Source organism: Balaenoptera musculus, chromosome 5, assembly GCF_009873245.2.
Source record: "Balaenoptera musculus isolate JJ_BM4_2016_0621 chromosome 5, mBalMus1.pri.v3, whole genome shotgun sequence".
NCBI lineage: Eukaryota > Metazoa > Chordata > Mammalia > Artiodactyla > Balaenopteridae > Balaenoptera > Balaenoptera musculus.
Window position 1 is genome coordinate 11,689,293 of NC_045789.1, and position 25,089 is coordinate 11,714,381.

The 25,089-nt window shown below is 34.5% G+C and overlaps 1 protein-coding gene across 3 annotated transcripts in view; it reads left to right on the top strand.

The window, feature by feature from the left end:
* The window catches only part of CCSER1 (coiled-coil serine rich protein 1), a 1,333,501-nt gene that overhangs the window by 699,994 nt on the left and 608,418 nt on the right, over nt 1-25,089 (top strand). For all 3 annotated transcript variants that reach the window (XM_036852949.1, XM_036852947.1, XM_036852948.1), the window contains one exon: nt 19,439-19,516. In XM_036852949.1, the coding sequence (XP_036708844.1) occupies nt 19,439-19,516 (78 nt within the window). The remainder of the gene's footprint in view (nt 1-19,438; nt 19,517-25,089) is intronic.

A 25,089-nucleotide genomic window follows, 5' to 3' on the forward strand; every position in this document is an offset into this window, starting at 1 on the left:
ATCAGCTACATGTAAAAGAATGAAATTTGAATGTTCTCAAATACCATATACAAAAATCAACTCAAAATGGATTAAAGATCAGATACTGTAAAACTCTTAGAGGAAAACATAGGCGGAACACTCTGACATAAATTGCAGTAATATTTTTTTGGACCTGTCTCCTATTGTAATGGAAACATACTACTCTCTCTTGATAGAGCCCTCACCCCTCCCGTCAGCTGTGCAGCTAGCAAAGTGGTGTCTTACTCAGGAGCTGGGCTCTAAAGTGGCTCATAGTGAACAATTAGCCAAAAACTTTTACAAATAGTTTTATTTGTAAATATACAAAATGATACAATACATATTAAAATTCATTTTTTGTATCTCTAATTATAGAGAAAAAGAATGAACTCAGTTTAATTTGCATAGTTAAATATGCTATAATTACTGATGGATGAATTAATAAATTATAGATATTCATTAAATATTTGTTCAAATCAATTAAAGCCCAGCTTTAAATGTCTTTGTGTACCATTTCTGTTGACAAGATGAATAAACAGACATCCAAAGCAACTAAGCAGTTGGTGTAGTCACACATAATCCCTTCAGATTCTCTGTTTTAGTAGCTTTCACTGTTCACATATACATTTGTGGGATTGTATTTTATTTTTATTTTTGCTTATGAATGTGCTGAAGGCAATTTAAAGGACAACACATTTTATGGCATTCAGAATTTCTTGAGTTTGCCAGTAAAGTTTGATCTGTGTGTATAGTATATCTGGTGAAGTTTGATTCATGACATCCATTGTTTCCTAGCTGATTGTCAACCTGTAATGCTGTGCTGACTCTGCAAGTCCTTGGTGATCATTTTCTTGTCTCCCTTATGCTTGTCCTTCTGGAATGCTGTCATCAGCATATTGCTGTTAATGAATGATTACCTTGAGGAGTTTTGTGTCACTTCTCAGTTCATTATAAGAATTCTTATATACATTAAAATGAAAGCAACACCATAAAATAAAATGCTCACAATCCCCTTTTTGAAGAAAAGTGACTCTTTTCTTCAAACCAGGAATCTGATTTTTAAACCATAATGATAAAATAGGCAGGGTATTATATGCTGACCTTCCTAGATAAAAATATCAAACCGGAAAAAGCTAGAGGAATCTTTGCCGTGCTTTCAAAGATGTCAATGTCAATATTGCAGGCAGTCAGGTTTCATTTTTTGATAGCTTTTTTTTTAATAGGAAAAGTTTTCAAGGTTGTATTAAGGTTCTATGGTTGTCGTATTGGTCAACACTATTAAAACTCTCCTAGAACTTCCCAGTAACTATATTAAAACTCCATTTTTACAAATTGATTCTGTGTGTGTGTGTGTGTGTGCATGTGTTGAGAGAGAGGCTTAAAAGGGGCAATAAACAACATCCTTCTTTGCCCTCCTAAATTCAGAATTAATCGCAAGATAGAAGATTCAGAGAGATTGAAATATAATATAATACAACCCAGATCTGGCTTGGAATGCAGCTGTGTAAGCATCCATCTTATCTGAACTGAAGTGCCCCACTGGAGTTGCTGACCAAAAAATGGAAAACTGCAGACCTCTTCCACAGGGCCAGAATCTGTAAGCTTATGTCTTGACAAGCTGAGATTTCATCCGGTGACAGGCCGTGCCAGTAGGAAGGAGAGCTTGTTTGTCTATCCCAAGGTCATCTACCAGTTTATGAATGCAGCGAAGTGAGTGAGAGTTAGGGAAAGAAACCAGAAGAGTATTTCTATCCAAAGTGCCCTCCTGCAGATATGGGCCAGGGCAGTGTGGAGGGTCCCATGACAATTAGAAAGTGGGTGTTACAGACTGGGATGTCATCAATGAGGGAATGTTTGGGACTTGAAGTATCAAAAATATTCTTCTGGGCCTGATTTCCTATAGAATACATTTCTACATTCATTATTTTTTCCCTAATTTACCATTATTGGAGGAATCACCTCATTAATTTCTCACTCACAATATAAAATTCAGGCAAGAGTAAGGATGGAGTACATCAGGGTTTCTTGGGGAAAAACAAATCCTAATCTATTCATGAAAATATTCCTTACCTGATGTTACAGCATCAAATCCTCAGACACATGTTTGAGTTGTACCTATTCTTTTTTTTTTTGGCTATACCACGTGGCACACGGGATCTTAGCTCCCCAACCAGGGATCGAACCTGCACCTCCTGCAGGGGAAGCACAGTGTCTTAACCACTGGACCACCAGGGAAGTCCTGTACCTATTCTTTAATGTCCTCAGTTTTGTCTTTCTGCTTCCTTTCCTCTCCCCCTATTTTTTTTCTCTTAAGGAATTTATACAGCCTAGAAATACTAGAATAACCTCTTAGTTCATATATCATTTCCAATCTGTCCCCACTTAAATTTATATACCATGCAAATGCCAGAAATTTTACTGGACTTGTCATGTCACTAATATTAAATTTCCTATAGCAAGTGGTTCTGCAGTATGTCAAGCTCACCAGCTGGTCTCCGATGAATCCTCTCAAACCTCATGCCTCATCTCTCATTCTTCACCTACTCCTTCATTTATTAAAAAGTATTGAACACGTAGAATGTGCCGAAAACTACATTAGACAGTGTGATGTCAATATGGCTCTAAATAGACATGATCCTTGCTATGAGGAACTTACATGCTAATGCAGAAGACAGACCAAAAACAGGCAAACAGCCAAATAAAAGAAGTAATTGAAATGAACATTTAGTATATATTAAAAAAAAAAAAGAGAGATTAAAAGAGAATTACCTGGAGATGGGAGTCTACCTTAAATAGGATATCTCTAAGGCAGTAAGTAATAACACCTAATATGAAGAACATTCCAGATGGAGGAAATAGCATGTTAAAAATTCAAGTGTGAAAAATCTTGGTTCACTCAAGGAACTGAAAGAAGATGAGTATGAGTCACTTTTCAAGAAGACTGGTATGAGATGAAGTTAGAATAATAAATAAGGGCCAGGAGAGGCAGAAGCTGTACATCATGGTAAAGGTTTACTTTCTATTACGTAGACCAGAACTGCTTGATAGAAATATAAAACATGCAACAAATGGTAATCATTTATATAATTTAATATTTCAAATACACTTTAATTAACTAATACCCAAAGTGGTATTGTTTAGGATATAATAAATATAAAACTATTCATAAGATATTTTATCAATGAGGGTTTTTGGTACTTTAAAATCCAGTGTGTATTTTATACTTATTACACATCTCAGTTTGGACTAGCCACATTTCAAGTACTTATTCACCACACATGGCTGGAGGCCACCATTATTGGAATGGGATATAATTAACAGGTTTTAAGCAGAAGAGTCATGTGATCCAAATTACATTTTATGATTACTATGCTGTTACTTGTAGGTAAGATGGAGTGGAGAAAGTATGGGTGAAGACAGGAATACCAGTTAGGAGGCTATATTAGTCTCCTCTGGCTGCTGTATCAAAGTACCATAAATTGCCTGACTTAAAAAAAACGACAAAAAAAACAATGAACAGAACTTTATTCTCTTTCAGTTCTGGAGACAAAAGTCTTAATACCAAGGTGTCAGCAAGACCATGTTTCCTCCGAAAGCTCTAGGGAGCTTTCTCGTCTCTTCTAGCTTCTAGTGGTTGCTGGCAATCATTGTGGTTGCCTGGTTACAGATACATCATTCTGATCTCTGCCTCTGTCTTCATGTGGCTTTCTCTCCTGTGTCCAAATGTCTCTCTTCTTATAAGGGCACCAGTCACATTGTATTTATTACCCATCTTAATCCAGTACAATCTCATTTTAATTTGATCACATCTTCAAAGATCTTATTTCCAAATAAGGTCACATTCACAAGTTCCAGGTAGACATGAATTTGGGGAGAACACTATTCAACACAATACAGAGGCTAGAAGTAAAAGATAGTGCTGGCTTGTGCACACCTGGCACACGTGTATGCTCTATTCCCTTGCTCATCCCCAGGTAGTGGCAGTAAATATAAAAGGAAGAAGTGACTGTGAAATAAAATTTTAATTAACAGGTATCTTGAATTTGAAGGGGCCAAGCCCAAACAATCTGGGTGGTATTTCTCAGTCACAGCTTCTCTCATGTCTTTTCTGATCTGTCACTAAGTGCCTACTGTTTTAACAGAGGAAATTCATGCCCCTAGCTTCTAAAGGATCTGGCTCTAAGGCATCTCTCCTTCAAATCCCTTTTTATATGTCTTTTAAAATTAGCTCCACCTTACTGAGAAGAGTACGAAATTAGAAGAAATTGATTAGTCTGTTAAAAGCACCAAAGAAATGAAATATATATTTGTTTAATCTACCATTACTTAAACTATGCTGGTATTTATATATAGTATAATGTGCTTTTTGGAAAAAAAAAATCTGAAAACTAGAAGAGTATTGTTAGAATTGAAACAGAAAACATCATTCAGTTCTAGTTGGGAAAAAGAGTGTATGCTTTACATCTAGAATGTTGTATGCAGTTAACTGGGTACAATATCTCCACTAATTTCAATTGCCAAAGTTGTAGAAATTCTCAATTTACAGTTTTGATCCATCTGTTTTTCTTAAGTGACCTAAACTCTTCTTAAATCTAGGTATATGTTCAGTTTGTACAATCTTTTATGTGTAATGAGCTCCATAAATTTAAAATATGCTGTGTAATGGTATGTTCTCTGATTTCTTAAAAAAAAAATCACCTCCATTGCTGTTTGAAGTGGTGGGTTGTGGAGATGTCAAGCAATTTCCAGTGAGTCTGGTATCATAAAATAAGATGAAAATAAATGTGTTATCCAGATGTTTGTTTTATTGCTTTACTGACATTTCCTCTGTTTGTCTTTATATTTTTGACCCATTTTTCAAATATTTAAACATGAAATAAACCCCTTAACCCTTTGCCCTTTTCTACAACTTTTTCAGACTTTTCCTAAGGTAGGGTAACCAAAAACCAGACACATCTAGTAACAAGTCAGCTGCTAACATTTGTGAGACTCAGGGCAAGAACACAAAAGGGGGATCACAGCATGTAAATCTAAAGATTTAAGTTATAAATAAAGCTTTAAAAACTGTTCAATAAAATATGTTCTAGCCTTGGGTCTTTTTTTAAAGATTTTTTTGATGTGGATCATTTTAAAAGTCTATTGAATTTGTTACAGTATTGCTTCTGTTTTATGTTTTGGTTTTTTTTGGCTGCGAGGCATGTAGGCTCTTAGCTTCCCAACCAGGGATCGAACCCACACCTCCTGCATTGGAAGGTGAAGTCTTAACCACTGGACCGCCAGGGAAGTCCCCCTAGCCTTGTGTCTTGATCAGTATACTTTGCTAATGACTTGGAAAGCTGTGATCAAATTATAGATTTTTTTGGACTCCTTAGCATTCTGTGCAGGAATTTGGCAATGTGGAGAGAGCCAGCCCTGGCTCCTGCCTAACCTGGCCCTTTACTACCCTAGATTGTGCCCCTTAGAGCCTCATGAACACATATGTGATCAACCCAGCTTTCTCATGGCCCTATCTCAGGTGACCCTCAGGAGGAATGACCTGGGTCATATCTTAAACCAGGCAATGAATTCCAGGGTTTTGGAGTATGGTTAGAAGGGAAAACGTGGCTTTGATTGTGGCATTTCCCTTATCCCTAGAGAATCCTCTCCCCATGGGCAGAGACATGGTGATTGGATGGCCAGGATGGGTCCTGTAATACAAATGTCTCTTATGTAAGTTGAAGCACAATAGTGACCAGTGCAGCTGTTAAGTATACAGCTAATGCTAACACTTAATTTAAATTCTAGTGTTTGTAGTTGAAAGTGGGTAATGAGTGCATAGGGATTCTTTGTGTTACTGTCCCTATGGTTTGTTATATGTTAGCAATTTTCCATAACAAAAAAGTGAGAAAATATTAGTACATTTTAATATCTTCTTGACAGTTCCAAGAAATTTTATGTTCTATGTGAGGAGGTTTGATTTGCTTGGTCACTGTTGTACTTGTTTATAATTCTACAGATGTCTTTAGTGGTATGCCCTCATTAATGGTGGGTGAAAATAATCAATGTGCTCAGTAATGTTGCTTTTGCTTTCCTGAGTTTATCCTTGGACTGGCATCATTAAGAACTTCCAATAATTTTCCCTTTGTTTTTATTCTTTATATTTAAATAATCTTATATTATTGATACTGAAGTCCTTTATAAGATGATGCTCAAATTCTTTTTCATCCACCCAATATCTAGTTGAAACTTGACTCAGAACACTGAACTTTCTTGTGTTGAATTACACTGCTTTTAAATTTTAAAAGTTAACTTTTCTCCTCTTATAGAGCGTCAATCTTTCAATACTATTTTTCTTTCCATAAACTTAATCTTTAAATCCATGATTTAGAATCTAAATTTAGGATTATACTCTTTTAAGCAATCTTTGTGTACTTTTTATATGTTTAAGGTATTCCTTTTCCTAATTCTAATCTACTCTTTGCAAAACTTTCTTTTGCAAACTTTGGATAATAACAGCCTCAGGTATGTCTTCATATAGTGGTGCTGTATTTGAAATCCCACTCCTCAGGTGGGACTTGATCCCAGCCAAAACTCAGATTGGGACTCGAACCCAAAGTCTGGGTCTTGAACCCACCTGCACCTCAGATTGGGATTTGAACCCATGATCCCTGACTTAGGAGGGGACTTGACCCACTGTCTTTTAATTGTAACTTCTCACCTGGTGTCAGGATTTACTGAAGCTCCGGTTCTTTTGTCTCACAGCAGAAAGAAGTCAGTGTGAGGCAAAGCAGCAGGCAAAGAGTGAGTTTCTTAGCATACAATGTTTGTGAGAGATGGAAGTGGGCTGGCAAGGGAGCACAGCAGCCCTGAGAACAAAGGGGGCTACATTTTTACAATCAAAGGAAAAGTAGGTGGGGGAGAAGACTAGTTTCTTCCTCATTCTTGGGCAGACATCAAGACTTAAATCCTTAGTTCTCCTTTGGTCTTATATGGTGTAACTGGGACTGTGGTGATGCTATTCAAATCATATGCATATTAGCAAAACGGAGGTAGCATATACTAAAATATGGTAGTTAATCTCAGGTTTTGGTATAATGTCCCATTTCACCTATTTTTTTTCTTTCCACTTTCACCTATATTTCTGTCTTGGCTACGTGCAGAAATGCTACTCTTCAAGCCTATTAACTCTCTGACTTCATGTTACAAGATTCAGAACCCATATCTACTGTCTTGTGTTTCAACTATCAGGATTTGTGGTCTGAGTGTGTCTGGTGCTGGAATGCACCTGGTCTTCCTTCAGGGTAGTGTGGATTGTTGCTAGGTTATGGTATTCTTTTCTTGAGTGGTCATTAGCTTACAACAGTTTCCCAAACTCCCTTAAAATTCCCTTTCTGGGGCTTCCCTGGTGGCGCAGTGGTTGAGAATCTGCCTGACGATGCAGGGGACACGGGTTCGAGCCCTGGTCTGGGAAGATCCCACATGCCGCGGAGCAACTAGGCCCGTGAGCCACAACTACTGAGCCTGCGCGTCTGGAGCCTGTGCTCCACAACAAGAGAGGCCGCGATAGTGAGAGGCCCGCGCACCGCGATGAAGAGTGGCCCCCGCTCGCCGCAACTGGAGAAAGCCCTCGTGCAGAAACGAAGACCCAACACAGCCATAAATAAATAAATAAATAAATTAAAAAAAAAAAATTCCCTTTCTGTCCTTAATCCCCTAGTAGGATTTCTAAACTGACTAATTATCCTACTCTATCCCTATCATAATCACTATTACATACATTTCCTATATCAACCTCTGTTAATTTTATTAATAAGAGTACATTTCCTCTTTTCCCTATGTTAATTTATTTTTTTCTTAAATTTAATTTTTATTTTATATTGTAGTATAGTTGATTTACAATGTTGTGTAAGTTTCAGGTGTACAGCAAAGTGATTCAGTTATACACATACATATACCCATTTTATTTCAGATTCTTTTCCCATATAGGTTATTACAGAATATTGAGTAGAGTTCCCTGTGCTGTACAGTAGGTCCTTGTTGATTATCTATTTTATGTATAGTAGTGTGTATATGTTAATCCCAACCTCCTAATTTATCCCTCCTCCCTACTTTTCCCCTTTGGTAACCGTAAATTTTTTATTGAAGTCTGTGAGTCTGTGTCTGTTTTATAAAGAAGTTCATTTGTATCATTTTTTTTAGATTCCACATATAAGTGATATCATATGATATTTGTCTTTCTCTGTCCGACTTACTTCACTTAGTATGATAATCTCTAGGTCCACCCATGTTGCTTCATTCTTTTTATGGCTGAGTAATATTACAGTGTGTGTGTGTGTGTGTGTGTGTGTGTGTGGTGTGTGTGTATGTATGTGCGTACCACGTCTTCTTTACCCATTTCTCAGTTGATGAACATTTAGGTTGCTTCCATGTCTTTGCTATTGTAAATAGTGCTGCAGTGAACATCATGGTGCATGGATATTTTCAAATTATGGTTTTCTCTGTATATGTGCCCAGGAGTGGGATTGCTGGATCATATGGTAGTTCTATTTTAAATTTTTTTATGGAACCCCCTTACCATTCTCCATAGTGGTTGTATCAATTTACATTCCCACCAACAGTGTAGGAGGGTTCCCTTTTCTCCAGACCCTCTCCAGCATTTACTGTTTGTAGACTTTTTGATGATGGCCAATCTGACCAGTGTGAAGTGATTCCTCATTGTAGTTTTAATTTGCATTTCTCTAATAATTGGAGATGATGAGCATCTTTTTATGTGCTTTTAGGCCATCTCTGTCTTCTTTGGAGAAATGCCTATTTATTTAGATCTTCCACCCATTTTTTAATTGTATTGTTTGTTTATTTGATATTGAGGTGCATGAACTGTTTGTAAATTTTGGAGATTAATCCTTGTCAGTTGCATCATTTGCAAATATTTTCTCCCATTCTGTGGGTTGTCTTTATGTTTTGCTTATGGTTTCCTTTACTGTGCAAAAGCTTTTCAGTTTAATTAAGTTCCATTTGTTTATTTTTGTTTTTATTTTCATTAGGAGGTGAATCCAAAAAGATATTGCTGCAATTTATGTCAAAGCATGTCCTGCCTATGTTTTCCTCTAGGAGTTTTATAGTATCTCATCTTACATTTAAGTCTTTAATCCATTTTGAGTTTATTTTTCTGTATGGTGTTAGAGAATGCTCTAATTTCATCCTTTTACATGTGGCTGTTCAGTTTTCCCAGCATCATTTATTGAAGAGACTGTCTTTTCTCCATTGTATATTCTTGCCTCCTTTGTCATAGATTAATTGACCATAGGTGCGTGAATTTATTTATGGGCTTTCTATCCTGTTCCATTGAATGTATATTTCTGGTTTTGTGCTGGTACCATACTGTTTTGATTACCGTATCTTTATAGTATAGTCTGAAGCCAGGGAGCCTGATTCCCCCAGCTCTGTTCTTCTTTCTTTCGATTGCTTTAGCTATTCAGGATCTTTTGTGTTTCCATGCAAATTTTAATATTTTCTTGTTCCAGTTATGTGAAAAATGTCATTGGTAATGTGATAAGGATTGCATTGAATCTGTAGATTGCCTTGGGTAGTATAGTCATTTTGACAATATTGATTCTTCCAATCCAAGAACGTGTTCTATCTTTCCATCTGTTTGTGTCATCTTCAGTTTCTTTCATCAGTTCCTTATAGTTTTTGGAGTACAGGTCTTTTGCCTCCTTAGGTAGGTTTATTCCTAAGTATTTTATTTTTTCTGATGCAATGGTGAATGGGATTGTTTCCTTAATTTCTATTTCTGATCTTTCATTGTTAGTGTATAGATATAAAACAGATTTCTGTGTATTAATTTTGTATTCTGCAACTTTACCAAATTCATTGATGAGCTCTAGTAGTTTTCTGGTGGCATATTTGGAATTTTCTATGTATAGTATCATGTCATCTGCAAACAATGACAGCTTTACTTCTTCTTTTCCAATTTGGATTCCTTTCATTTCTTTTTCTTCTCTGATTGCTGTGGCTAGGACTTCCAGAATTATGTTGAATAAAAGTGGTGAGAGTGGACATCCTTCTCTTGTTCCTGATCTTAGAGGAAATGCTTTCAGCTTTTCACCAATGAATATGATGTTAGCTCTGGGTTTGTCATATATTGCTTTTATTATGTTGAGTTATATCTCCCCTATGCCCACATTCTGGAGAGTTTTTATCATAAATGGGTGTTGAATTTTATCAAAAGCTTTTTCAGGATCTATTGAGATGATCATGGTTTTTCTTCAGTTTGTTAATCTGATGTATCACATTGATTGGTTTGCAGATATTGAAAAATCCTTGCATCCCTGGGATAAATCCCACTTGATCATGGTGTATGATCCTTCTAATGTATTGTTGGATTTGGTTTGCTAGTATTTTGTTGATGATTTTTGCATCTGTGTTTATCAGTGATATTGGCATGTAAAATTGTGTGTGTGTGCGCGTGTGTGGTATCTTTATCTGGTTTTGGTATCAGAGTGATGGTGGCCTCATACAATGAGTTTGGGAGTATTCCTTCCTTTGCAATTATTTGGAATAATTTGAGAAGGATAAGTGTTAACTCTTCTCTAAATGTTTGATAGAATTTGCCTGTGAAGACATTTGGTCCTGGACTTTTGTTTGTTGGGAGTTTTTAAATCACTGATTCAATTTCAGTACTGGCAATTGGTCTGTTCATATTTTCTATTTCTTCCTGGTTCAGTCTTGGAAAGTTGCACCTTTCTAAGAATTTGTCCATTTTCTAGGTTGTGTATTTTATTGGCATAGAATTGCTTGTAGTAATCTCTTATGATCCTTTGTATTTCTGTGGTGTCTGTTTTAACTTATCCTTTTTTCATTTCTAATTTTTGGATTTGAGCCCTCAACCTTTTTTTCTTGATGAGACTGGCTAAAGCTTTATCAATTTTATTTATCTTTTCAAAGAACCATCTTTTAGTTACATTGATTTTTTCTATTGTTTTCTTCATCTCTATTTCATTTATTTCTGCTCTGGTCTTTATAATTTCTTTCATTCTACTAACTTTGGATTTTGTTTGTTCTTCTTTCTCTAATTGGTTTAGGTATAAGGTTAGGTTGTTTATTTGAGATTTTTCTTGTTTCCTGAGGTAAGAGTCTATTGATATAAACTTCCCTCTTAGAACTGCTTTTGCTGCATCCTATAGGTTTTGGATCTTCATGCTTTCTTTTTCATTTGTCTCTAGGTATTTTTTGATTTCCTCCTGGATTTCTTCAGTGATCCATTGGTTGTTTAGTTACATACTATTTAACCTCCACATGTTTTTGTTTTTTACAGCTTTTTTTCCTGTAATTGATTTCTAATCTCATAGCACTGTGGTCAGAAAAGATGCTTGATATGATTTCAATTTTCTTAAATTTACCAAGTATTCTGCTGCTTTCAGATGGAAAATTCTATAAATATCAGTTAAGTCCATCTGGTCTAATCTGTCCTTTAAGTCCTGTGTTTTATTATTCATTTTCTATCTGGATAATCTGTCCATTGATGTAAGTAGGGTGTTAAAGTCCCCTACTATTATTTTGTTACTGTCAGTTTCTCCTTTTATCGCTATTAACATTGCCTTATATATTGAGGTGCTCCTATGTTGGGTGCATACGTATTTACAATTGTTATATCTTCTTCTTGGATTGATCCCTTGGTCATTATGCAGTGTCCTTCCTTGTCTCTTTTTACTGTCTTTAAAGTTTTTTTTGTCATATATGAGTAATCCTACTCCAGCTTTCTCTTGATTTCCATTTGCATGGAATACCCTTTTCCATCCCCTTACTTTCAGTCTGTATGTGTCTGTAGGTCTGAAGTGGGTCTCCTGTAGACAGCATATATATGGGTCTTTTGTATCCATTCAGCTAGTCTCTGTCTTTTGGTTGGAGCATTTAATCCATTTACATTTAAGGTAATTATTGATATGTAAGTTCTTATTACTATTTTATTAATTGTTTTGGCTTTGTTTTTGTAGGTCTTTTTTCTTCCCTTCCTCTTTTGTCCTCTTGTGATTTGATGACTATCTTTAGTGTTGTGTTCGGATTGCTTTTTCTTTTTTGTGTGTTTACCTATTGTAGATTTTTGGTTTGTGGTTCCCATGAGGTTTTGATATAGCAGTCTGTATATATACACAAGATTGTTTTAAGCTTCTGGTCTCATAATTTCAAATGCATTTTCAGTGTCCTGCATTTTTACTCTCCTCACAATTGCTGGTTTTGATATATTTCTTTGTGGATGATATCCTTCCTTTATTGTATGTTTGCCTTTACTGGTGAGCTTTCCTATCTGTAATTTTCTTGTTTCTAGTTGTGGCCTTTTTGTTTTTCCATCTAGACAATTTCCTTTAGCGATTGTTGTAAAGCTGGTTTGGTGGTGCTGATTCTCTTAGCTTTGGCTTGTCTGTAAAGTGTTTTGATTTCTCTGTCAAATCTGAACTAGAGCCTTGCTGGGTAGAGTATTCTTGGTTGTAGGTTTTTCCTTTCATCCCTTTAAATGTATTGTACCACTCCCTTCTGGCCTGCCAAGTTTCTGCTGAAAAATCAGCTGATAACCTTATGGGGATTCCCTTGTATGCTATTTTTTGCTTTTCTCTTGTTTCTTTTAATATTTTATCCTTGTCTTTAATTTTTTTCAGTTTGATTAATATGTGTCTCAGCATGTTCCTCCTTGGGTTCATCCTGTATGGGACTCTCTGAGCTTCCTAGGCCTGATTGTATGTTTCCTTTCCCATATAGGGAAGTTTTTTCCTATTAATCTCTTCAAATATTTTCTCAGGCCCTTCCTCTCTTCTCCTTTAGGACCCCTATAATGTGAATGTTGGTGAGTTTAATATTGTCCCAGAGGTCTCATAGACTGCCCTCATTTCTTTTCATTCTTTTTTCTTTATTCTGTTCTGCAGAATAAAGCAGTGATTTCTACCAATCTGTCTTCCAGCTCACTTATTTGTTCTTCTGCCTCATTTCTACTATTGATTCCTTCTACTGTGTTCTTCATTTCAGTTATTGTATTATTCATCTCTGTTTGTTTGTTCTTTAAATCTTCTAGCTCTTTGTTAAACATTTCATGTATCTTCTTGGACTGTGCCTCCAGTCTTTTTCTGAAATCTTGGATTATCTTTACTATCATTACTCTGAATTCTTTTTCAGAAAGATTGCCTATCCCTACTTTACTTAGTTGTTCTTCTGAGATTTTATCTTTTTCCTTCGTCTGGAACCTATTTTTCTGTCATCTTGTTTTGTCTAACTTTCTCTGTTTGTGGCCTCCATTCCTCAGGCTGCAGGATTGTAGCTCCTCTCACTTCTGTTGTCTACCCCCTGGTGGGTGAGGTTGGTCCAGGGGCTTGTGCAGGCTTCCTGGTGGGAGGAACTGTTGCCTGCCCAGTGGTGGGTGGAACTGGGTCTTATCCCTCTGGTGGGTAGAGCTATGTCAAGGGGTATGTTTAGAGGCAGCTGTGGGATCAGGACAAATTTAGGCAGCCTGTCTGCTGATGGCTAGGGCTGTGTTCCCACTCTGTTGGTTGTTTGGCCTCAGGCATCCCAGCACTGGAGCCTGCAGGCTGTTGGGTGAGGCCAGGTCTCAGTGCCAAAATGGTGACCTCCAGGAGAGTTCATGCCAATGAATATTCACTGGGGCCTCTGCCACCAGTGTCCTTGCCCTCATGGTGAGTGGCAGTCGACCTTCACCTTCTCAGGAGACCCTTCAAGACCTGCAGGTAGGTCTGGCCCAGGCTCCTATGGAGTCCCTGCTTTGCCCTGGGTCCCAGTGCACGTGAAACCTTGTGTGCACCCTCCAAGAGTGGATTTTCTGTTTCCCCCAGCCCTCTGGAGCTCCTGCACTCAAGCCTCACTGGCCTTCAAAGCCAAATGCTCTGGGGGCTCCTCCTCCCAATGCCAGACCCCCAGGCTGGAGAGCCTGACATGGGGCTTAGAATTCTCACTCCTGTGGGAGAACCTCTGCAATATAATTATTTTCCAGTTTGTGGGTTGCCCACCTAGGGGGTATAGGATTTGATTATATCACGAAAGCACCTCTGCCACTGTCAGGTTGTGGCTTCTTCTTTGTCTTTGGATGTAGAATATCTGTTTTGGTAGATTCATGTCTTTTTTGTTGTTGGTTGTTCAGTAGTTAGTTGTGATTTTGGTGTTTGGGTGAGAGGGGGTGAGCTCAAGTCCTTCTACTCCACCATCTTGTCTGTACCCTCAAGAGTATGTTTCCTCTTGTCATAGATTATAAATCTAACTACTGCAAGTAGGCCTGTTCTGTCTATTAAAAAATTATCCGCTTTTCATCTTGAATCTCACAAACTTCTTTGTAGGTAATTAAAATAATTTAAAATAAACAAGTTATTTCTTAGGATTATTTAATATTTTCTTTTCAGCTTGTTTACTGCACTTCATTTGACATTCATAGTTTTTTAAGAGCTCTAGGAAATGATAGATGTTCATATTTAATGTAAAAAATTATGTAGATTAATAAAATGGTAGAGTTTAAAATATAATTTGTTAATCAATATGGTATCTAATAATGCAAATAAATTCTAAAATAAAAGTAAATAACTGCCAGTTCCCTTAAGCTCCTTAGTCGCTTGAGGCTTCATTTTAAAAGCCAGTTTTACTGGCTTTGTGATTATTTTGTCTTTTTGTTTTAAACCACATTTCCTCCTCCTCAGTCCTTGCTCAATGACATGTGCTTGCATGTGCACACATGAAAGTACAAAAATGTACATATATCAGTGGAACCTATTATATCTTTGATCAGGCATTTAATAGATATGTATGTATGATTAATGAAAATTAAATTTAAGAAATTAGGAACTAGCCTTTTTATATTGACAACATATATTGTAGAGGCAGTTTCTTTGACTGACCAGCACATAAAACACACACACACACACACACACACACACCAGAAATGATTCTAACAGCTTAAGCAGAATGTACTTTTAGATTACTCTGCTTGAACTGATCCTATTGTTAAAGGATTTCATACCTTTCAACATTTAGTTTTTATTTCAGTTTGCTTTTTTACATCTTTCAATTTTGTGTTATAACTCTATATTAACTTTATCATTTTATTCCTGACTCATGCTCCAAAATGCTTTGCTGATTATAGTAATGGATATTTTATGGGATTGTAGCTCTTACACGAAATAAACTGATAAATCTTAAGTGTACTTAAATTGTTTTCACAGTAAAGCAGAATTACTTAGTAGAATTCATAAGAGAATATAGGCAGGATGAACATCAAGAGCAGTTTTATTATCATACTAGCTGTATAGCAACTATGCATTTCGTATGTGTCCTTGCGTATGTGAAATGGGAGCAGCAGTACCACTTGTAAGCTTTTCCAGAGTCAGAATATCTTTATAGAAAGTACACCTAGGTTTGGAGACAGATAAAATTTTCCAATTTGCCTGTTTGACTTAATAGCCTGTGTGACCTTTAGCAACTGATTTCAACTTCCGAAGTACTAGTTTCCTGTTCTTTTGAAAAGGGACAAAAACAGACATTGTGCATTCTTGAGAGGATTCATATAAATTGGTACAGTGCCTGGCATATAACTATATTCTGTTAATGGCATCTATTATTGTTAGTAATAGTTGTAGTGGTAAAGATTACAGATGTAGAGGGAAATGTGAATATAAGTAACTACTCTTAGTAAGTTTGTAAACTATGCATGTTTTCTTTGGTTTATATGCACTCATTTATGGTAGCAGGCTTTTATTATACAGATGTTATATTACTCTTAATGTCAGATGAAATTATTTGGAAATTTGGAGAGAAAATCATTATATATATATATTTTTAATTCATATAGCAATATTATGTAAAATTCACATCTTCCACATATTCAAAAGTCAGATTAGTCAGCAGTGTAAAAACAGCAAATATAAATAATGAAATTCCTCTTTTTCATCCCATTTTGGTTACATTTTTCCACAGAATATGCTAGTTATTTTTCTTTTTGTTAATTCTAAGCACACATGTTTTATGAATCTGAAATAAGAAAAAAGGGTATGTTTTGTTAAGAATTATTGATATTGTCATTGCTTGGAAAGGAAAATTTAAGCAATTAGATATTTTGTTTGGGGTATAGAATTATTTATAAAGTGTATCTACCAAAAGTTGAGTTGTTTTAATACTCCTCTATCCCTCTGAGAGGGGTTAGAAGAAGGTATTGCAATGTTTGCTTACATAGGAAAATACTGAAAGAAAGCCACATTAAATCACATGTATGTGTAAATTTATTGATGGTCCAGAAAAATAGTTTAATGTACTTCAATTGTTTCTCTTCTCCAGGTTGCTTCCTTCTAATTCTGTCTTTTATACAAGGTGAAAAGAAGTATTTAAATAAGTTCTGTTGTAATTTAGTTAAAATATTCTTATGGCCTTTCACTGTAAAATAATATTTCAAAAATTAAGGTAACTATAAAATCCTTTGATGTAGAATTCTATCCTTTCTGGCATGGACTTGATTTACCACTCTAGTCTCATTTCGCACTATTGTCCCTTTCATTGTCTCTCCTTAGGCAAGTTTGAACTAGTAGCTGTTTATACATATCTTTGTAAGGGTCTCTCTGACTTTGAAATATTTGCAAATGTCATTGCCTGAGAAAGACCCCTATCCCTTCCACTCCAAGTGGCTAATAATAATTCATGTTTCTCATCTTAGTTGGGACGTCAGTAGCTTCTGCATTCTAGTTATTTAACTCTCCTATGTTTCTCTCCAACACATACACATATCTCCAGCTTCTCTATAGTACCTTTACCTTATATATTGAGTACTAATTGTCTTTGATTTCTCTATCTTTCCACACTGGAAGTTTTTTTTGTTTTTTTTTTTAATAAAAGAAGCTATTTTTTTTTCCCCTTCATGTCCCCTGTACCTAGAACAACACCCATAATGTGCATTTAATAAAAATTATAGATGAATTAAGGTGTGCAAATACATTTGCATCAGAAAGATGAAATGTCTATTTCTCTATACTGAAATAAATCAATTTTAATCAAAATGTTTATTGTGTCAAATCAGTGTGGAAATGAAAATATAATGATGCTTTGTTTCTATTCCTCTATTATATATATAAATATATATATACACAATTAGTATATATTCATTTCTTACATAAGAAATAAAAATTATCTGCAGTTCCATCGTCTAGTAATAGTTATTTTTGTTGTATATTTTCTATTTTATTATCTATAATACTCTTGTTATTATATATTAAATTTGTTGATCCATATATTTCCATCTGTCTTTCAGAAATTCAAAAGACTCATTAAGACTTATCTCCCAACAACTATACAGTCTTTATTTAATCTAACTCTGTTATAGAAATTATCATAAAGTTTCATAAATTTTCTTCCTAGTAAATAAACTTACACTGAATTATTTAATTCTTAATTTTGTGCACATAAGTCAATTGGAAACGTTTAATTTACTCTCCACATTTGAATATGGCATACAAGTGTATACATAATAAATAATTCAAATATGATGTTTTTGTTGTGGAAATGCCTGCAAAAGGGAGTAGCAGTGAATTTTTCGTTAGAAATGTCTGTGGTTTTTTTCTTTTAAAACTTCTGAAGATAGCTATTCTTTATTTAGGGTTTATTTGTTTTGCTTTTATTAGGCTTTTGGTTAATGAAGCTTTTCGAGTTTTTCATTTATCTTGATTTAAATTTCCTTAGTCTTAAAACTCAGGCCAATGGACCAGAGTTTACCAATCCTTTTCAACTCCTATCTTTAGAGTGGAAGCCCTTGAAAATAAAAAATGTGGGGAAAGCATAATGGAAGTATTTGCTATCTATTCTTCCCCACTGTATGCATTAGAGTGTAGTTTCTGATTCATATACAAACATTTATATACCTACAGATGTATAACTTATTTTTCTAATACTTATGACTCCAACCCATTTCAAAAATTTTTCTAAACAACCATTCACTGATAGCAAATGTTATTTGTTCCTTTACCTGCTACTATCTTTTTGCTCTCTTCCCAGTTCCAAAAGAAGTCTAAATAAACACAACTTGTTATTTCTTGTTTTAAATTTATTTTGGAAAATGTGACCACATTTTCACTTATCCTTTTCAAACAATTAAAATCTTCCCTTTTCACATTACATCTTCTTGAGTTATCTAATCTCCATTTTCATTTTTGTCTGAATAGCAGCACCAGAAGTTTTGTAATAGGGAAGTTAGAAGGTTGGGACATTAATAGTCCATAAAATATTTCTTTTGTATATTTCAATGTCAAATTATGTTTACCTAAATTATGTATGTACTTTGTTAAACAGCTTGGATAACTTGCATATCTCAGGAAGAATTTAAAGCAAAGAGAGGGTGAACGGAGAGGGGAAGGGAGGGGTGGCAGAGGGGAGGAGAGGAGGAGAGGAAACACAAGTTTAGTATGTTGGTAGTGAGGTTTGTGATGACCACCGTCGCTTCCTGGAAGAAGTTAAATGATGAATTAAATCAGTTTTTATCATTAAAATATTATACAACTATTTTATTGGCCAAGTAAGGGAAACAAATTCTCCTTTAAAGCAACTTAAGGCAAAAACAGAATCTAGTGGAATCACGTGAACTTCTTGGGAAACTTAAGTTACTTAAACTTTGTAAACTGTATTGTTCTCCTTCAGAATGGGTGGTAATAGTAGTAAAACTCCCAAGATGAGATGTGATCATGTGAGTACAGCACTCCCAGCTGTGCCAGACACACAATGAACACATTACAATAATTATTCTCAAGATCTCCTTTTAAGTGATACATTTAGTGATAAGAGGACCCCAGCCAGAGGCCCAGTCATTAGTTAATCGGAATTAGTACATTTGCATTTGAGATATGAAATCCCAGACATCCTTCATGCATTCTGTCCCTTAGTTATAACAGGATTGGAGTCATGTCAGATCCCTTAAAGGACAGATTTCTAAATGTGTGGATTCCAGAAGGAGACAATTAAGAAGCAAAAAAATAAAGATAAAAAAATATAAACATACTAAATGGAATACACTGGATGGTATTATTTATTGAAAATGTTTTGGATTTTAAATGTAAATGCTCTGAAGCGAGATCAGTAAAATCCTATCAATTTAATTTACCAAACCAAACAAAACACAACAGTTAACAAAAAACCGTATAATCATTTGATCCCACATTTAAGCAAATCATGTCTCTAGCATTCAACCATGATCCTGACTCAGTGGTTCCTTTACTAAAAGAAAAGATGCCAAAGATGGAGTCGTTATGATCTGAAATTTAAAGCTCTAAATGTTTAAGCTGATGAGGAAAGCACCGCCAGAACGAAGTATGCACACAAAGAATCATGAATTGTACAGTAACCAAATTTTAATAAGTGGGGAATATTAGTGTAGAAGCACATGACTCACCAACAATGTGTTTTTGGTTTTGCTTTTTTTTTTTTTTTTTTTTTGCAGGACAAAGTTCAGCATTTACAGAAGGCTTTTGCTTCAAGAGTAGATAAATCCACACAAACTGAACTTCTAGGCTATGATGTAAGTAGCTATATGAAACCATTTTTATCTTTTTTATTGGTATTCAGACTTCCACAGCTTATTTACTTCTGCTGCTGCTGTGCCCATGCATTGATTTAATAGGATTTAGTGGTGCACCATTCATCTTTTGCTCTTAAATAATCCCCAAATACCTTCTGGGACTGAAAAAGATAATTACAGGCACCGACTAGTGTACCAGTGTCTTATTAATTTCTTTAAACCAACAACTCTAATACAGTCTTTTGAATTAGTGAATTTGCAGACATGTGGAAGAGACATATTAGAATACTAGGACAATTTATTTTTAAGAGAGTACTAATATATTACCAATTTGATAAAGTTATTATGTTTGCAATCACTAAGGGCCAAGCATATCATTTTTACATTCTGGCACATAAAAGAAAACACAGCTTTGCAGAGAAATTTACAATACTATTTTAGCTCTTGGGCTTTGGTGCAGGTTGCAGAAAGTAATTTAATTGAAAGTTAGCATTTTGTTCTCAGTGTGAAATACTTGTTGAACTGTCAAAATAGGATTATAAAACATGTTTTAATACAAGATGGCTTCTAGTAACACTAAATGATTTTGGACAAGTTTGATTCAAATACCTATCTTAAATAAAGCAGTGAAATTTTCACTTTGCCTAAGTTCATGACTGTAAATTTCTTTTTGATGGAAACATAAGGGAATTATCTTCTTTATCTTGTATCTAACATTTGTGAGAAATCTCTTCTTTTTAGAAAAATGTATTAATATTACTTTTACCACTTTATTGACAAGTATTAATAGAGAGAATTTTAAGTTTCATGAAGGGGTATAATGATAAAATGTATGTCTATCTGCATGTCCTTGTGTTTATAACATAAATATGATGTTACCATTGTGTTGCCTTTCAAAGTATATTAACATATTTAACATAAAGCTGTCTCTATGAGGATATAAACCAAAGTTTTCAATTCCAGAAAAAATTGTTTTCAGATATTTATGTACATTATTTTTTAATTTATAAAAACATTAAAAGCTATGCTTTTCTTTTGTGTTATTCCCTTACATTCATTTAATGTTTATTCTAGATACCTAAATATTCTAGATATCAATATTCTGACTACAGTACTTCTTGAATACCAGTGCTATATGTTATATAAATGATAATGTTTAACATTTTTAAAAATAAATGTTTTTTATTAAGTTCAAATGGGGTTTACCACAATAATTCAATAGGGGAGGTAGCTAAGTTATAGCTACTAGCGATTTCCTATGCATTTTAATGCATATCTATGACCCATACCTTTCTTGTTTTCACAAAATTTCTTATATCAATGCTATTTGGTTCTCCAGACATGTAAATAAAAATTTAAAAAGCCATGATCATAGTTAATTCTTCATCATTTGTAGCTTCTTTTCATATCTGACAGTGAGAGCTTAATGTATTTTACTGATTAAAGTGTAATAATTTTTTGGTAGTGAGTCCTTAAAGGATCACCTTGTACAAGTTTCTGATATGATTTGGGTAGTCATTAACATAGAATGATATGTTCTAAAGATTTCATACTTTATACTTCCTGGTGATATATTCTAAGACGATCATCAGAATCAGCAAATTAATTACCAAAAATATGCATCTAGAACCCTATGCCAGTAACTAGATGTAAGTGTTGTAATAGATTTTAGGGCAATTTGTATTGAAAAAACTGGGGACGGAAATATTTTAAATAAACAAAATAGAAATAAGTAAGCATTTTAAATGTGATAAATTGTGTGACTATTTGGAATATTATTCATCAATAGTGTAACTTTTTTCATGACTGAAATATATTTTCTATACTTTTCAATATCTATTTATAAATGATTTTTTACATTCTTATATTCAATAAGAATCATTATCCTTTGACTTATAACATTTTGCTCACATTTTCTCAGGAAATATAATTTGACATTTTAGTTTTTCACAAATATGATATATATACCAACTATATGCTATACTTATTTGTAATTTGCAATAGTATTTATCAGAAAAAATAATGAAAGATCTTGTAGAAATCATGCACATTATGGATGATTTTTTTGTCTCTTATTTTTTTTTCTAAAACTGTCAATATTCGCCACAAATTGTTCTTTACAGATCATTATGGATCATGTTTCAGTGATATAAATGTCAGAATATAAGAGACTACAAGTATCTATTAATATAATTTCCTTGGGAAGACAGCTGTTACTACACATTTGCTTAAGAAAGGAAATAGAATCCCCAGAAGATATTAATTATAATGAAAACTATTAAAAGAAATTTCCAAAAATCCACTACAGTGAATAAGTTCAAAGGTTTGTACAATAAACAACTTCTAGCCTGCAACAGATTTATCAGGAGACTTGAAACTAATGTTAGAGTACAGTGTGCTCTGATTTCTAATGCACATGGCAAGAATTATTTAAAAGTAAATTCAGAGCATCTCAGCAAGGACCTATAAACACAATAGTTCTTGTGATGAGGGAGATTGTTAAATAAATGATGAATGTGTCTTAAATAATCAATGCCAGTTTAACCTCTTTCACCCTCCTCTGTCTGCACAGGCTTAGTTTATTGAAAGATCAAAGAATAATTTCTTAGGTGTCACTTGAGTTATTAAAACTGGAGAGAAGATGAATAGATTTTGTCAGGTAGCAATGTTGCCAATTACAAGATTACCTTAAGAGGTAGGCAAGATTCTTTTGATTACATCAGTTGTATAAATAGATACTTCAACAAAGCACATATGCTGCCTATAAACACTTTATAGTTTGAACTACTGCAAATAACATTTTGGTTAAAGTAATTGAGCATGAACAACCAAAATGCTACAGTGAAATTTTATATTCTGGCAGTGAGAAAATTCAGATCCTTTTACTAATTTGACACCTTTATGGACAGTTTTTTAACTTCCTTTTGATGGTCTACAGAAGATTGTCATTTTAAATGTGGCTGATTGACTTTGGGTGTAAATTTTCCTTTCGATTAGTGCCTGAACTTGACTCAGAACTGTCACAGGGTCTCTAGATTGCTCTTAGAGGCAGAAGCACTAAAGTTTTAAGAAGATCTTCCTTTCATTAGTATATGTTTTACACTTATATTTAAAAAGAAGTGTTTAGTTGAACTAGGAATGCTTTGTTCGTATTTTCTTTAAGAGTTTTAAAGTTACCAGGTATTTCATCAAATACTATTAATCACTGTTAGTCTAAATATCATTACTGGTTTTCATTTGACTATTTAAAATCAACCGAATTGTGACATCACACATTTTGTCTGTCATGTATGAGTGAAGCATAAATCAGTTTGGAAATACACGCTCACAGCACTGTGTGTTCTCCAAATATTTTAACACATTTTCCAAATGGTGGGATTTACTTTGTAAATGCAGCTTTCTACTTAACTAGTTGCATTATGAATACACATTTTGAAAAACTCAAAACAATTACCTATGTATTCTCAATTTATGCTATTTTTCTTAGATTTAATTTTGGATCCCTCCTGGCACAGTTAGTAGTGTGCAGGGAGTTCTAACAAATATGAAATAGTTCATCATGTAAGGAATAAAAGTAATTAGTTTTTACTGTAATTGTTTTATTAGCTATTAGAGCAGGAGAGTATTTTGTGTTATGCTAACACATTATGTCAGCTTATGGGTTAAGCCCAATGCTAAGAATTGAATAGCTATCAATTAGGTTCCCTCATCCAGCTGCTAATAAACTGTAGTTTCTTAAACCTATTTTGGATCCATTCGTGGCTATCATCTTTCTTAAATTCAGTGCTTATCCTGATCATACATCAGTGTGCCCCAATGTTTAGTAGATGAGTACCTTTCCCCAATATGCTTCATTCTTTAATATTTACTTATCTCAGGTATTTCTGTTTTTACAAATTAAAAAAAATCAGATTTAAAAACTGAATGATATATTCCAGATTTTCTTTTGAACTACAGTTTTTCATATTACATTAAGGGTAACTTTCATATAAGAACATTGATGAAAAACACTGGAAACATCGACTGCCACAGGTGCTTGTTAATATTTAATGGAGGAATCAGCTTATCTATTGGTGAAATTCTAAGGGCACCACTTTTGGAGATTCATACATGCATCGTTCAACAAATATTACTAAGTGCTTACTGGAAGCCAGGCCTTGTTCTAGGTACTTGAGATACATCCTTTAACCAAACAACAAATAATCCCGCAGGGAGCTTGCATTTTATTATACTTAAAATAAAAAATATAATAAATAAGTAAAGTGTATGGTATGTTAGAAGCTACTAATGCAATGTAAAAGAGAAAAATAACACAGGGAAAAGATAATTGTGAATGTAGGGGTGTGGTTAGGGCTACGATCCAAAAATTTTAAATAGAGTGACCTGGGCAGGTCTGAGGATGAAGTGTGAGATGTAAGACTTGAAGGAAGTGAGGTGAAAAATCACCTTTAGCCAGAAATCCTTTTGTGATGTGCTCCTTGCAACTCCTCAAAGACCCTCAGTCAGAACAAATTGCTGTATCTTGGCTGCAGCCCTAGATAAGAATAGTTTGCTTCTTTTAGAGGCCCTGCAATATGAAAAAAAAAAAAAAGCATTCTGGACCATTAAACCCTAGAATCAGACCCAGTGTATCAGGAGACTCACACTAGGGGAACCCAGACCACCTGAGGGAACAGCCTGCTCAGCCGCTTAGATCATATTCACTTAGCAGGGGCACTGAGAAGAAAACTGTCGAATCGACTATACTATGTAAATTGCATTTGCTTTTCTTCTTTCTTTTTTTGCATGCATCTCTCCATCCTCTTCTCTCTCTGTGTACCACTCTTCTTTCAGCCCAGGCAGAGCTGAATCTATAAACTTTAAATGTATAGTTACACTTCATTGTATATCAGCACATCCCATTTATCAGAGGTGTGCTACTAACAGTGAGCAAATAAAGAAAGCACTCAATAATTACTTGGTGAAAATTAAATGAATAGATTAACGAAGACTCTAATGATATTTTTATAATCTTAAAAATCAGTAACAAATCAGTATGCATTGTTTTACTTTATTCACAAAAATCATACAGAAGTACATATTGCTATCCTACATTTTTATTCTATATTTCCTTGTTATATCTAACAAATATTTTGCAGTGACTACTTTGTGCCTTTTAGAAGACATATTAAATGCAAGTCAGCATAGACAACCAGTGATTTTAAAACATGGGTGACAACATGCAGTTGTCCTTAACAGTATTGCATTGAATGGTTCCTTTTAAAATTCTGAATCTTTATGTAGGAGCTAGATCATTCCTGGAATGTCTCCAGGTCTTTAATTCATTTCTGGCTACATAGAATTGGTGTTAGTAAACTGATAATTCTTCCATTAAGTGAATTTGTGGTTGAAATTCTCATGGGGAAAATAACAAGGCTTAGTGTTAACTATGAAAATTCTTATAATTGTAAAAATATTCATTAAAGCAAAAGAGCACACCCACAAATATTTTATATAGCTTAAATTATGTGGGCAAGGAAAAATAACTTTCCCTCTAACATTCTTGGCTGAGGACTGCCCGCCATGATAATAGA